The following is a 15161-nucleotide window of genomic DNA, read 5'->3' as shown; positions in this document are numbered from 1 at the left end:
TCAGACAGAAAAAGACAAATACTATGTGTTATCACTTGTATGTGGAATCTAAAAAAAATAAAACTAGTGAATATAACAAAAAAGAAACAAACACAGATACAGAGAACAAACTAGTGGTTACCAATGGAGAAAGGGAAAGGGAAAGGGGCAATATAGGGGTAGGAGATTAAGAGGTACAACCTACTATGTATAAAAATAAGTTACAAGGTCTTCCCTGGTGGCGCAGTGGTTGAGAGTCCGCCTGCCGATGCAGGGGACACGGGTTCGTGCCCCAGTCCAGGAGGATCCCACATGCCACGGAGCAGCTGGGCCTGTGAGCCATGGCCGCTGAACCTGCGCGTCCGGAGCCTGTGCTCCACAACGGGAGAGGCCACAACAGTGAGAGGCCCGCGTACCACAAACAAAACAAAACAAAACAAAAAAAACCCAAAAAAATAAGTTACAAGGATATATTGTACAGCACAGGGAATATAGTCAATTTTTATAACTATACATGGAGTACTATAAAACTTTTGAATCACTATGTTGTATACCTGAAACTAATATAATATTGTAAATCAATTATTATCTAAAAAAAAAAAACCCACGAGATACTACTTCACATGCACTAGGGTAGTCATAATAATAAAAAAAATTTTAAATAATAAATAGATAGAATAACAAATGTTGGTGAGTTTTACAGAAACTGGAACCCTTATACATTGCTGGTAGAATGTAAAATGAAACAGCCACAGTGAATAGTCTGGTAGTACCTCAAAAAGTAAAATGGAATTACTATATGACCCAGTAATCCCACTTCTAGGTATATACTCAAAATAATTGAAAACAAGTACTCAAACAAATACTTGTACACAAATATTCATAGCTGCACTATTCACAATAACCAAAAGATGGGAACAATCCAAATGTCTATCAATAAATGACTATATAAACAAAATGTGGTATTACCTATACATTGTAATATTACTGGGCCATAAAAAGGAATGATATAGTGATACATGCTGTAACATGGATCAATGTTAAAAACATTATGCTAAGTAAAAGAAGTCAGTCATAAGGGTCACATATTGTATGATTCCATTTATATGAAATGTCCAGAAGAAGCAAGTCTATAGAGACATGAAGTAGAATACTAGTGGTTGCCTGGAGATGGGGGAAGGGAGGAATGGGCAGTGACTATTAATAAGTACAGGATTTCTGTTTAGGATGATAAAAACATTTTTAAATTAGACAGTGGTGAGGGATGTACAACCTTGTAAATATACTAAAAACCATTGAATTATGTATTTAAAAAAGGAGAATTTTATGGTATATGAATTATCTCTCAGTAAAGCTCTTATTAAAAAGAAAAGAAATCGCATTGATACTTTGTTCTAGAATGGGATTCCAGGTTTTATAGGTTTCACAATACATACTAAAATAATTCTGTGTTTTAGTATCTCATGGGGTACTTCACTTATCTCAAGAGACTGGAAAAGTCATCTTCCTAGAAATTCTCCTTCCAATTATATTCCCAAACAAAACAAGGATTAGTATAAAAAGAAATTAAGGGCTTCCCTGGTGGCGCAGTGGTTGAGAATCCACCTGCCAATGCAGGGAACACGGGTTCGAGCCCTGGTCTGGGAAGATCCCAACATGTCGCGGAGCAACAAAGCCCATGCACCACAGCTACTGAGTCTGTGCTCTAGAGCCCACGAGCCACAACTACTGAAGCCCGTGTGCCACAACTACTGAAGCCCGCACACCTAGAGCCCGTGCTCCACAAGAGAAGCCACCAAAATGAGAGCCCGCACACTGCAACAAAGAGGAGTCCCCACTCGCCGCAACCAAAAAGAAAGCCCGCGCGTAGAAGCAAAGACCCAACACAGCCAAAAAAATAAAGAAATTAATTAATTTTTTAAAAAAAGAAATTAAGAGGCTTCTACTGTATCCTACCAGAAGCACTCTTAATTTAAAACACTGAACAGGTTGTCAGCCAGTGCTACAGTAAAGCTGAATAGATTTTCCACTTACCAGAAGGTAAGAGATTAGGGCCATTGTGCCATTTGGTTTTACATTCTTTTCCCTTACTTTATAAACACTCATGTCACCTCTTCTTACACATACCTCAGTTCTTCCCTAAATAGGTTTCACTAACAACCAAAATATTCTAAGTCATTTTCCTAGAAACAATGAAATTACCCTAATCTGTTGTATAGTTTTTAAAAACGTGAAAAAGATTAACAATCAAAGGAAACTCTTTGAAGCTCACAAATGGTTTTAAATGTAAATCCAAACTGTTTTGTTTCTAAAAGTATATTCTTCCTAAATTCAGTAACAGATGTTATACTTTCATCTTTTTAGTGCTTTTAGACCAGGGATTTATATAACCTCAGCACTATTAACATTTTGGGCCAGACAATTCTTTGTTGTGGAGGGCTATCCTGTGTATTGTAGAATGTTAATAGCATCACTGGCCTCTACCCACTAGATGCCAGTAGCACCCCCTGCCCAGTTGTGACAACCAAAAATATCTCCAGACATTGCAAAATATCTCTTAGGAGGGCAAAACTGACCCCAGTTGAGAACCACTGCCCTAGTTCATCAGTCTTAATTATTTCTTAAGAGAGCAAACTAGCTAAATTCATCATGAACCTTAAAAATAAACACACTGGGGCTTCCCTGGTGCGCAGTGGGTAAGAATCTACCTGCCAATGCAGGGGACACAGGTTCGATCCCTGGTCCAGGAAGATCCCACATGCTGCAGAGCAACTAAGCCCATGCACCACAACTACTGAGCCTGTGCGCTAGAGCCCGCGTGCCACAACTGCTGAAGCCCACGCACCTGGAGCCACTGCTCCGCAACGGCAGAGGCCACTGCAGTGAGAGGCCCGTGCACCGCGGCGAGGAGTGGCCCCGCTCGCTGCAGCTTGAGAGGGCCCATGCACAGCAGCAAAGACCCAACGCAGACAAAAATAAATAAATAAAATAATTAAAGAAAAAAAAAAGAAGTTAGCAACTCATTAAAGAATAATACACCAAGAATGCAAAGGTAACTCACTATTAGGCAACCTACTAATATAATTCACTTTACTAAGGGAGCAAAAGAGAAAAACACATGTATCACCATATGTATCAGAGTTCTTCAGAGAAACAGAACAAACAAGATATGTACAGAGACAAAGAGATTTATTATAAGGAATTGGCTCACACAGTTATAGACTGAGAAGTCTCAAGAGCTCCAGTCAGTAAGCTGGAGACCCAGGAAAGCCACTGGTAATTTCAGTCTGAGTCTGAAGGCCTGAGAACCAGGAGAGCCGATGGTATAGGTTCCAGTACAAAAGCTGGCAGGCTCAAGGCCCAAGAAGAGCCAATATTTCAGTTCCAATCCAAAGGAAGGCAGGAAAATACAGATATCCCAGCTAAAGTAGTCAGGGAGAAGTTCCCTCTAATGATAGGAAGGTCAGCCTTTCTGTTCTACATGGGCCTTCAAATGATTGGATGAGGGTAACCCACATTAGGGAGGGCAATCTGCTTTACTCAGGCTACTGATCAAATGATAATCTTATCCAAAACTTTCTCTCACAGACACACCCAGAATAAAATTTGACCATATATCTAGGCACCCCCTCACCCAGTCAAGTTGACACATAAAATTAACAATCATACTACAGGCTTTGAAAAGACATACGGTAAAAATTCCATATCCATACTGCATAAAAATAATTATTCACAAAACAGGAGATTTTTTGTTAAGATTTTGAAGATCCAGTAGAAAAAGAGATATCTACTTCAGCCCCAAAACCATATCATGTTTAATTAGGAAACACTACAAGTATTCCCATTAAAGTCAGGAACAACACAAAGATGTCAAATATCACTATTATTTAACATTTTAGGAAGTATTGATCAATGCAATTTATTGAGAAAAAGATAAGTGAGATATAAAAATGGGAAATAAATTTATCATCATTCACAGATATGACTGTATGTCTGGAAAATCAAAGTGAATCTACTGCAAACATTAAAAAACTCAGCATACTAGATGCACCAAAAATTAATATGTAAAAATTAATAGTCCTCATATGCAAACAACAAATATAAGATATAATGGAAGTTGGGCTTCCCTGGTGGCGCAGTGGTTGAGAGTCCGCCTGCCGATGCAGGGGACATGGGTTCGTGCCCCAGTCCGGGAAGATCCCACATGCAGTGGAGCGGCTAGGCCCGTGAGCCATGGCTGCTGAGCCTGCGCGTCCGGAGCCTGCGCTCTGCAATGCGAGAGGCCACAACAGTGAAAGGCCCGCGTACCGCAAAAAAAAAAAAAAAAAAAAAAAAGGAAGAAATGCCAAGAAAATTCTGAAAAGGAATAATAATGATGGAGAACTAGACTAACCAGATATTAAAATAAAGCTGCAATGCTGGTATATGAATAGACAGTTCAATGCAATAGAATAAAGTCTAGAAAGAGACCAAAATACTTAGGAAAATTCAGTATAGAATAAAGGTGACATTTCCAATCAGTGAGAAAAATATTAAAGATTGATATAAACTAAAGGTTGCTGGTAGAACTGAGTACACATCTTAAAAAATAAATTCCAGATGGATCAAATATTTAAACATAAGTAGTAATACCATAAAAGTGATTAGAAAAAAATTATGTTATTTATAACAAAGGAGTGCAGACAGCCTTTCTAAATAATAAAAGAAACAGAAGTCAAGACAGTAAAAAAACAAAATGAACTATTTCTACATTGCAAAATTGTTAAAAACTAGGTTAAAAAGCACTACAATCTTAGAAAATATCTATAATTCATAGCACAGATATAAAGGAGTCCCACAAATCAGTAAGATACAAGAAAAATAACCTTGTAGAAAAATGGGTACTATGTGCCAAGTAGAATTCTAGACACTGAGGATACAGCAGTGCACAGAGATAAAAAGAGATAAAAAAAAAAAATCCCTGGGACTTCCCTGGTGGAGCAGTGGTTAAGAATCCGCCTGACAATGCAGGGGACACAGGTTCGATCCCTGGTCCAGGAAGATCCCACATGCCATGCAGCAACTAAGCCCGTGCGCCACAACTACTGAGCCTGTGCTCTAGAGCCCGTGAGCCACAACTACTGAGCCCATGTGCCACGACTACTGAGGCCTGTGTGCCTAGTGCCCATGCTCCACAACAAGAGAAGCCACTGCAACGAGAAGCCCACGCACCACAACGAACAGTAGGCCCCACTCGCCGCAACTAGAGAAAGCCCATGTGCAGTAATGAAGACCAACTGCAGCCAAAAAAAAAAAGAAAAAAGAAACCATAGTCTTTTAAAAAAATACATAAATAAATGAAAAATAAAAAGGGTAACAACCAGACTAAGAATTAACTTATCAGTAAAAATAGAGGTGAACTACAAAAAGAAGAAGAAAAAGGGGAAGAGTAATTTCAAAGTGCTGAGGAAAATAACTACTGTCCTAAATTCTATACTCATTAAATTACCATTTAAGAGTTTACTCAGTATAAAGACAGAAGTAATCACAATAAATGTAAACAGATTACAATCTCTCTCTTTATGGGCAAATTTAATTTTGGATCAAAAAAACTAAATATAAAACTGTTTCACAGGACACACATTAAAAATGTACTATCACAGACAGAATAAAAATAGAGATGGAAAAAGACATACTGGGAAAATAATAACCGAAACAACAGACAAATGCATACAGTGAGGAAGAAGGTACACAATATTGATATCAGATAAAGTAGAAATCAAAGCTAAAAGCACAAGGTGGGATAAAAATAAAAAACCAGCATTTATAAAATATACAATCTATCTATAGCATACAATCCAATAATAATCATGAATTTCTATTAATATCTACTTCACAAAATGGCCTGTAAACAAATAACACGCTGAGAGAAACACAAGGAGAAATCTATAAACACATTAGGAACTATTAATAGAACTTTTTCAAAGAAATAGATTAGACTAAAATAAAGAAGGCCATATAACATCTGAATAACACAATACAAAAGCTTAATCTAACAGAGATATATAGAACTTTATGCAAACAAATAGAAATTCATATTTGTTTCAAACACATTTGCAGCATTCAAAAAAATCTGATCATGCATTACACCAAAACAAAATCTAAATTATACTCCAAAGGCAGACTTCATATAAGCCATTTTCTCTGATCATGATGCACTAAAATTAGAAATTAAATATCAAACAATTACCAAAAGAAAACTTACTGTGTGGAAATTTTAAAATCTCATATTATATAATTCTTAGATTAAAAAGGAAATCAGGGTGGGAGGGAGACACTAGAGGGAGGAGATATGGGGATATATGTATATGTATAGCTGATTCACTTTGTTATAAAGCAGAAAGTAACATACCATTGTAAAGCAATTATACTCCAATAAAGGTGTTTAAAAAAAAAAAAGAAAATCAAACCAAATTACACTAGAAATGATGAGAGCATACAGGGACTTCCCTGGTGGTCCAGTGGTTAAGAATCCACCTTCCGGGGCTTCCCTGGTGGTGCAGTGGTTGAGAATCTGCCTGCCAATGCAGGGGACACGGGTTTGAGCCCTGGTCTGGGAAGATCCCACATGCCGTGGAGCAACTAGGCCCGTGAGCCACAACTACTGAGACTGAGCGTCTGGAGCCTGAGCACCACAACTAGAGAGAAGCCTGTGTGCTGCAACAAAAGATTCCACATGCCACAATGAAGATCCCACATGCCACAACTAAGACCTGAGGCAGCCAAATTAATTAATTACTTTTTTAAAAACCTCCTGAAATTAATAAGCAATTATAGTAAGGTTGCAAGATACAAGGTTAGTACAAAAAAGCCCAATTACATTCCTATATACAGGCAATGAATAAGTAGAATTTAAAATTACAAATTACTATTTACATCAGCAACCCCCAAAATAAAATATTTGGGTGTAAATCTAACAAAATATGTACAAGATCTATATGAAGAAAACTACAAAACCCTGATGAGATAACAAAGAAGAACTACATACATGGAGAGGTATTCCATGTTCATGGATAAGACTCAATATTGTCAAAATGTCAGTTTTTCCCAATTTAATCTGTAGACTCAATGCAATCCCAAAATCCCAGCAAGTTATCTTGTATATATCAACAAACTGATTCTAAAGTGTATATAGAGAGGCCAAAAACCCAGAACAGCCAACTCAGTGTTAAAGAAGAACAAATACTTGACCTCAAAACATATTATAAAGCTACAGTAATCAAGACTTTGTTGTATTGATGAAAGAATAAACAAACAGATGAATGGAATAGAATACAGAGTCCAGAAATACACATAAATACAGTCAATTGATCTTTGACAAAGAAGCAAAGGCAATAAAACAGAGCAAAAATAGTCTTTTCAGGAAATGCGGCTGGAAGAACTAGAGATTCACATGCAAAAAAATGAATCTAGACATAGACTTTACACCTTCATAAAAATTAACTCAAAATGGATCACAGACCTAAACATAAAATGCAAAACTGTAAAACTCCTAGACGATAACACAGAAGAAAACCTAGATGACCTTGGGTATGGCAATGACTTTCTTTTTTTTATAAATTTATTTATTTTATTTTTTATTTATTTTATTTTTGGCTGCGTTGGGTCTTTGTTGTGTGCGTGGGCTTTTCTTTGGTTGCAGCGAGCGGGGGCTCCTCTTCGTTGTGGTGCACAGGCTTCTCATTGCAGTGGCTTCTCTTGTTGCAGAGCATGGGCTCTAGGTGTGTGAGCTTCAGTAGTTGTGGCACATGGGCTCAGTAGTTGTGGCTCGCAGGCTCTAAAGTGCAGGCTCAGCAGTTGTGGCACACGAGCTTAGTTGCTCTGTGGCATGTGGGATCTTCCCGGACCAGGGATCAAACCCGTGTCCCCTGAATTGGCAGGCGGATTCTTAACCACTGTGCCACCAGGGAAGTCCCTAAATAAATGTTTTTAAATAAAATAAAATAAAAGCGTTATCAACACTGGCACATATGATCAACTGATTTTCAACAGGGTGCCAAGACCATTCAATGGGGAAAGAACAGTTTTTTTCAACAAATGGTGCTGGGAAAACTCAGCACCATTGAATGAATGAAGTTAGACCTTTCCTTTCACTACATACAAAAATTAACTTAAATGGATCAAAGACATAAATGTAAGAGCTAAAACTATAAAACTCTTAGAAGAAATCATTGGGGAAAATCATGATATTGGATTTGGAAGTTATTTTGGGGCATGACACCAAAAGCACAGGCAACAAAAGAAAAACTAGGTAAACTAGACATAATCAGAATTAAAAACTTGTGTGCATCAAAGGACACTATAAGAGTGCAAAAAGACAACCCACAGAATAAGAGAAAATATTTTCAAATCATATATCTGATAAAGGATATGACCCTTACATACAAATAAAATCGAACTCAAAACTGGACAAAAAAGGCTTCCCTGGTGGCGCAGTGGTTGGGAGTCCGCCTGCCGATGCGGGGGGGTGCGGGTTCGTGCCCTAGTCTGGGAGGATCCCGCGTGCCGCGGAGCGGCTGGGCCCGTGGGACGTGGCTGCTGGGCCTGCGCGTCCAGAGCCTGTGCTCCGCAACGGGAAAGGTCGCAGCGGTGGGAGGCCCGCATACCACAAAAAAAAAAAAAAAAAGGACAAAAGACTTGCATAGATATTTTTCCAAAGAAGATACACAAAAGGCCAATGCAAAGATGCTCAACATCACTAGTCATTAGAGAAATGCAAATCAAAGTCACATGAGAGATCACTCCATACCCACCAGAATTGCTAATATCAGAAAGAAAGAAAGAAAGAAAGGAAGGAAGGAAGGAAGGAAGGAAGGAAGGAAGGAAGGAAGGAAGAAGGAAAGAAAGAAAGAAAGAAAGAAAGAAAGAAAGAAAGAAAGAAAGAAAGAAAGAAAGAAAGAAAGAAAGAAAGAAAGAAAGAAAGAACAAGTGTTAGTAAGAATATGGAGAAATGAGAACTGTTGTACGTTGCTGATGGGAATGTAAAATGGTACAACTCTACATAAAATAGTATGGTGGTTCCTTAAAAAGTAAAACAGACTAAGTGAAATAAGGTAATCACAAAAAGACAAAAACTACATGATTTCATTTATATAGGGTATCTAGAGTAGTCAAACTCAGAAACAGAAAGTAGAATGGTTGTTGCCAGGAGCTGTGGGGAGAGGGAAGGGAAGAATTATTTAGTAGGTACAGAGTTTCAGTTTTGCAAGATGAAAAAGTTCTGAAGACTGGTTGCACAGCAATGTGAATATACTTAAAACTGTACACTTAAAAATGGTTAAGACAGTGAATTTTATGTTATGTGTATTTTACCACAATTTCTTTAAAAAGCTAAACACAGAATTACTATATGACCCATCAGTTTCACTTATAGGTAAATACCCAAAAGAACTGAAAGCAGGGACTCAGTTACTTGTACATCAGTGTTCATAGCAGCAGCATTTACAATAATCAAAAGGAGGAAACAACCTAAATGTCCATCAGCTGGTGAATGGATAAAAAAAATGTGGTATATACATACAATGGGATATTATTCAGATATAAAATGAAATGAAATTCTTTTTTTTGCCCTGCCATGTGGCTTGCAGGATCTTAACTCCCGGACCAGGGATCAAATCAGAGCCCCGGCAGTGACAGCACCAAGTCCTAATCACTGGATCGCCAGAGAATTCCAAAGAAACAAAATTCTGATATATGCTTCAACATGGATGAATCTTGAGGACATTATGCTAAGTGAAATAATCCAGGCATAAAAGGACAAATATTGTATAATTCCATTAATATGAGATACCTAGAATAGACATATTCATAGAGACAGAAGGTAGAACAGACATTAACAGGGCTAAGGGTAGTGGAGGGAGTTATTTTTTAATGGGTACAAAGTTTCCATTTGGGCTGATGAAGAATTCTGGGGGAGTGGAAGAGGCTCCTATATTATTTTAATTTTTGATCAGCATGTAGTATTTTTATAATTAAAATAAATAAAATATCTTACAAGTTAATAGATAGCTCAAGAGGACAGTTTGTAACACTGCTCAAGATCCACAGCACTCTGACAAGGCAAAGCCTATGTCTTAATTAAACACAACTGTCAACTCTGCAGTGAAACTGACCATCAACAAGACAATATAAGAAAAACTGATGCATCACTCACCTTGAACACTTCAGAGAAGAAGCCAGACCCTATTTTTTCACAGGTGAAGTCATCTAAACGCGTCAGTCTGGAAAAGGCACTTATAAGAGCTCGATATGAAGAGGGCCAAACTCTTCCCACCTGGGTCATGTTCCCGTCCCCTCCACCACCTCCTTCAAAATCTTCAAGACGCTCCACACGTGGAGGAAATCCTGCAATTGAATTCCGTTTGCTCCGATCCATAGTCTCAATAATCACTTTTTTTCTTCTTTTAGGAATGAATTCCACACATAGTAAATTTCTGTTGAGTTTTACTTCTCTTCTGGCTTGTCACTAAATAAGAGATTAAAATGATATTTCATTAAAACCATTAACGAATAATAAATACAGGCATACAGAACACTATCAATGTAAAAATATTTCCTCTTTCATACTCTAGCTCCTGATTTTCAGATCTAAAAAACACTTTATGCTTTTACCTTCAAAAAGCGGTGATATATCTATTATTCGTTGAGTACCTATTATCTAAGAAACATACTATAAGAGTTATGCATATGTCATGTCATTTGATTCTCAAATAACCCATGATATAAGATTATGTTCATTTCACAGAGAGGTCAAGCAATCATACAGTCACCAAATGGTACAGATAAAGTTAACATGCCAGATTGTCTGATTCAAAAGCCTGTGCTCCTGCCAATGCCCTTCACAGCCTCATATAATTTTCTCGTCATTTGAAAAATCATTAAGTCCAAATATATAAAACAAGGATGACAAATATTTTATACTATAAAATTGTATAATTTTAAAAGAAAACTATATCCAAAAGCAATTTAAAATTCCACTCTTGATTAAACAACCCAGTCCAGCAGAAGTGACTACAGAAGGCTCCATCCCATCTGGCACCTAAGAATAAAAACAAAAACCCACTTTTTCTTTTAGCCTGTCTCTCCCAACATCTACTTTTTCCACAAGAATCAATTATATTTAGGCCTTTAATCCATTTTCTTTAAAAGATTTATTTATTATTTATTTATTTTTGGTTGTGTCAGGTCTTAGTTGTGGCACGCATGGATCTTCGTTGAGGCATGCGGGATCTTTCATTGCAGTGCGCAGGCTTCTCTCTAGTTGTGGCATGTGGGTTTTCTCGTCTTTAGTTGAGGCGCGAGCTCAGTAGTTGTGGCACGAGGGGCTTAGTTGTCCCGCAGTATGTGGGATTCTAGTTCCCTGACCAGGGATGGAACCTGTGCCCCCTGCATTGTAAGGTGGATTCTTTACCACTGGACCACCAGGGAAGTCCCTTTAATCCATTTTAAGTTTATTTTTGTGTACGGTGTTAAAAAGATGTTCTAATTTAATTTTTTTTTTTACATGTAGTTGTCCAGTTTTCCCAGCATCTATAAAACTCTCAGAGGAGACTTCCCTGGTGCTCCAGCGGGTAAGACTCCACACTCCCAATGCAGGGGGCCCAGGTTCAATCCCTGGTCAGGGAACTAGATGCCGTGTGCATGCTGCAACTAAGAAGTCTGCATGCTGCAACTAAAGTTCCCACATGCCCCAACTAAGACCTAACACAGCCTAAACAAACAAACAAATAAATAAATACTTTTTAAAAACTGGTAGAGGAAAATACAGGCAGAACACTCTTTCACATAAATTGCAATATCTTTTTCGATCTGTCTCCCAGAGTAATGGAAATAAAAACAAAAATAAACAACTGGGACCTAATTAAACTCAAAAGCTTTTGCATAGCAAAGGACACCATAAACAAAACAAAAAGACAACCCACAAAATGGGAGAAAATATTTGCAAATGATGCAACTCATCTCCAAAATTTACAAACATATTATGCAGTTCAATATCAAAAAACCAAACAACCCAATCAAAAAATGGGCAGAAGACCTAAATAGACATTTCTCCAAAGAAGACACACAGATGGCCAATAGGCACATGAAAAGACGCTCAACATGGCTAATTATTAGAGAAATGCAAATCAAAACTACAATGAGGTATCACTTCACACCAGTCAGAATGGCCATCATCAAAAAATCTACAAACAATAAATGCTGGAGAGGGTGTGGAGAATAGGGAACCCTCCTACACTGTTGGTGGGAATGTAAATTGGTACACCCACTATGGAGAACAGTATGGAGATTCCTTAAAATACTAAAAATAGAGCTACCATATGATCCAGCAATCCCGCTCCTGGGCATATATCCAGAGAAAACCATAATTTGAAACAATACCTGTGCCCCAACGTTCATTGCAGCACTATTTACAATAGCCAGGACATGGAAGCAACCTTAATGTCCACTGACAGAAGAATGGATAAAGATGTGGTACATATGTACAATGGAATATTACTCAGCCATAAAAAAGAACAAAATAATGCCATTTGCAGCAACATGGATGGATCTAGAGATTGTCATACTGAGTGAAGTAAGTCAGACAGAGAAAGACAAATATCATATGATATCGCTTACATGTGGAATCTAAAAAAAAATGGTACAAATGAACGTACTTACAAAACAGAAATAGAGTCACAGATGTAGAAAACAAACTTATAGTTACCAGGAATATGGGGGGAGGATAAATTGGGAGACTGGGATTGACACAGGCACACTTCTATATATAAAACAGATAACTAATAAGGACCTACTGTGTAGCACAGGGAACTCTGCTCAATAATCTGTAATCACCTAAATGGGAAAAGAATTTGAAAAAGAATAGTTACATGTATATGTATAAATGAATCACTCTGCTGTACACGTGAAACTAACACAACACTGTTAATCAACTATACTCCAATATAAAATAAAAATCTGGGGACTTCCCTGGTGGCACAGTGGTTAAGACTCCATGCTCCCAATGCAGGGACCCCAGGTTCAATCCCTGGTCAAGGAACTAGATCCCACATGCATGCCACAACTAAGAAGCCAGCAAACCGCAACTAAGGAGCCGGCGAGCAGCAACTAAGGAGTCCGTGAGCCCCAACTAAGGAGCCCACCTGCCACAACTAAGACTCAGTGCAACCAAATAAATAAAATATTTTTAAAATAAAAAAATTTTTTAATAAAAATAAAATTAGTATTGAAAAAGATTTTTTAAAAAGAATCAATTATAAGAGTCCTATGCAAAATACAACATTGTGATTCTACAATTAGTGAAACACTTCCATAAATGTGATGAATACCTAACCCAGAATACCTCTACCACCTCCAATCATGGAGAATTAGCAGCAGGGCTTGCAGGGATATCCTTACAATATGACCCTGCTGTAGCCAAAGTTGGTAGCGTTCTACTCAATATGGACCAATCACATTTCCTTTCTGGGCAATTTGGAATTGGAATTAAGATATTCCAGCCTCAGTCTGGCTGCTTTCTAAAATGGAAACCATGTAAAGTCAGGAGCTGTTGGCCATGGCGATTTTCTACCATGCAGGCTTGAAGGCAGAATAAGCCAAGGGATTAAGGCAAATTTGCAGAGGAAAAAAAGGCACAGACAAGAACTTCTTGATTTTCCTAATGTGCTCTAATCCCTGATTCCTGAGGCCTAACTGTATCCTGGCTTAAGGTTCCATGAGATATAACTGTATCTTTAAAACAAATTATTTTTGCCTAGCTAGTGTCACCATTCTTCACAGAAGGAAGAATAATCCAAGTTCCTAAAGAATGAAACATTTGAGACTTTCCTCGTGGTCCAGTGGTAAAGAATTTGCCTTCCAGTGCAGGGGAAGTGGGTTCAATTCCTGGTCGGAGAACTAAGGTCCCACGTGACATGGGGCAACTAAGCCCACGTGCCACAAATACTGAGGCTTCAACAAGAGAGCCCGCATGCTGCCAAGTACAGAGCCCATGCATTCTGGAGCCCACGTGCCACAACTAGAGAGAGAACCCGCATGCCACAACTAGAGAGAAGCCTGCACGCCGCAACGAACAGCCCGCATGCCACAAGAAAAAAAAGATCCCACGTGCCGCAACTAAGACCCGACGCGGCCAAAAAAAAGAAGAAAAAAAGAATGAAACATTTAAGTATCTCTATTGAACGTCTGCCAAAAAGTGGCAACAACTCACCAGATCAAAAATTTAGCATTATAAGACCAACATTTTTAAAATTTTACAGCCAGTAGAGACCATGAAGTTCATTTTATATTTTAGGAAACACAAGGACCAGAAAGCATAAATAATGTGCCCATAGCTATAAGGTATTTACTAGCAAAGCTAGACTTAGAACCAAGGATAATGCACTTCTAAAAGTATGTCTGTTGATCATCTGCTTCAAAATTACCCAAGGACTTCATTTAAAACTCAGATTCTTGGGTCTCAACCTTGACCCACTAAATCAGAATCTCTTGGAGTGAGGCCTAGAAATTTTACCAAGTTTCCCAGTGATTCTTATGTACACTAAGAGTTGAAGATCCCCTACAGCAGGGAAGGGAATATTAATAGCTTTTTAAAAAAAAACACCAAGAATTTCACAGGCACTTTCTCATTTAATCCTCAAAATATACCACCAAGGCAGGTATGATCCCGATTTTACAGAAAAACAAATGTAGGCTCAGGAGGTTAAGAACTTGTCTAAGGAAACAGACCTGGTAGAACCAGAACTGGAACAAAGGTCCACCCAGCACCAAAGCTCAAGCTTTTTCCATTTCATTATTACTTAGTTCAGTGTTTTTCCACTATGAGAGCTGTAAGGAGTTAAGCTAGTCATCCGCATATAAAAGAGGATCAGGATTTGAGTGCAGAGGAAGTCCAGGCCAATTACAATTTGGACAGAGATGGAAAAGAAAAAGAAACTTTAGAAAAATACAGAATGGGAGAAAATGTAAAATAAAGCAACCAACTTAGTGTACAAAAATATTTGTAAAATAAAGCAACCAAACCAAGGGATTAATCTCCAAAATATACAAACAGCTCATGCAACTCAATATCAAAAGAAACAAACAACCAAATCAAAAAGTGGGCAGAAGACCGAAACAGACATTTCTCCAAAGAAGATATACAGACG

The 15161-nt window shown here is 38.0% G+C and overlaps 1 protein-coding gene across 1 annotated transcript in view; it reads right to left on the bottom strand.

Moving 5' to 3' along the window:
• Positions 1–15161, bottom strand: part of TESK2 (testis associated actin remodelling kinase 2) — a 129108-nt gene that overhangs the window by 89957 nt on the left and 23990 nt on the right. The window contains exon 2 of the mRNA XM_082833903.1: positions 10172–10483. Coding sequence (XP_082690029.1) covers positions 10172–10393 — 222 coding nt within the window. The 5' untranslated portion in view covers positions 10394–10483. The remainder of the gene's footprint in view (positions 1–10171; positions 10484–15161) is intronic.

Source organism: Leucopleurus acutus (assembly GCF_964270905.1).
Source record: "Leucopleurus acutus genome assembly, chromosome: 2".
In the NCBI taxonomy this organism is placed as follows: domain Eukaryota; kingdom Metazoa; phylum Chordata; class Mammalia; order Artiodactyla; family Delphinidae; genus Leucopleurus; species Leucopleurus acutus.
This window is presented reverse-complemented; position numbering and strand designations above follow the sequence as displayed.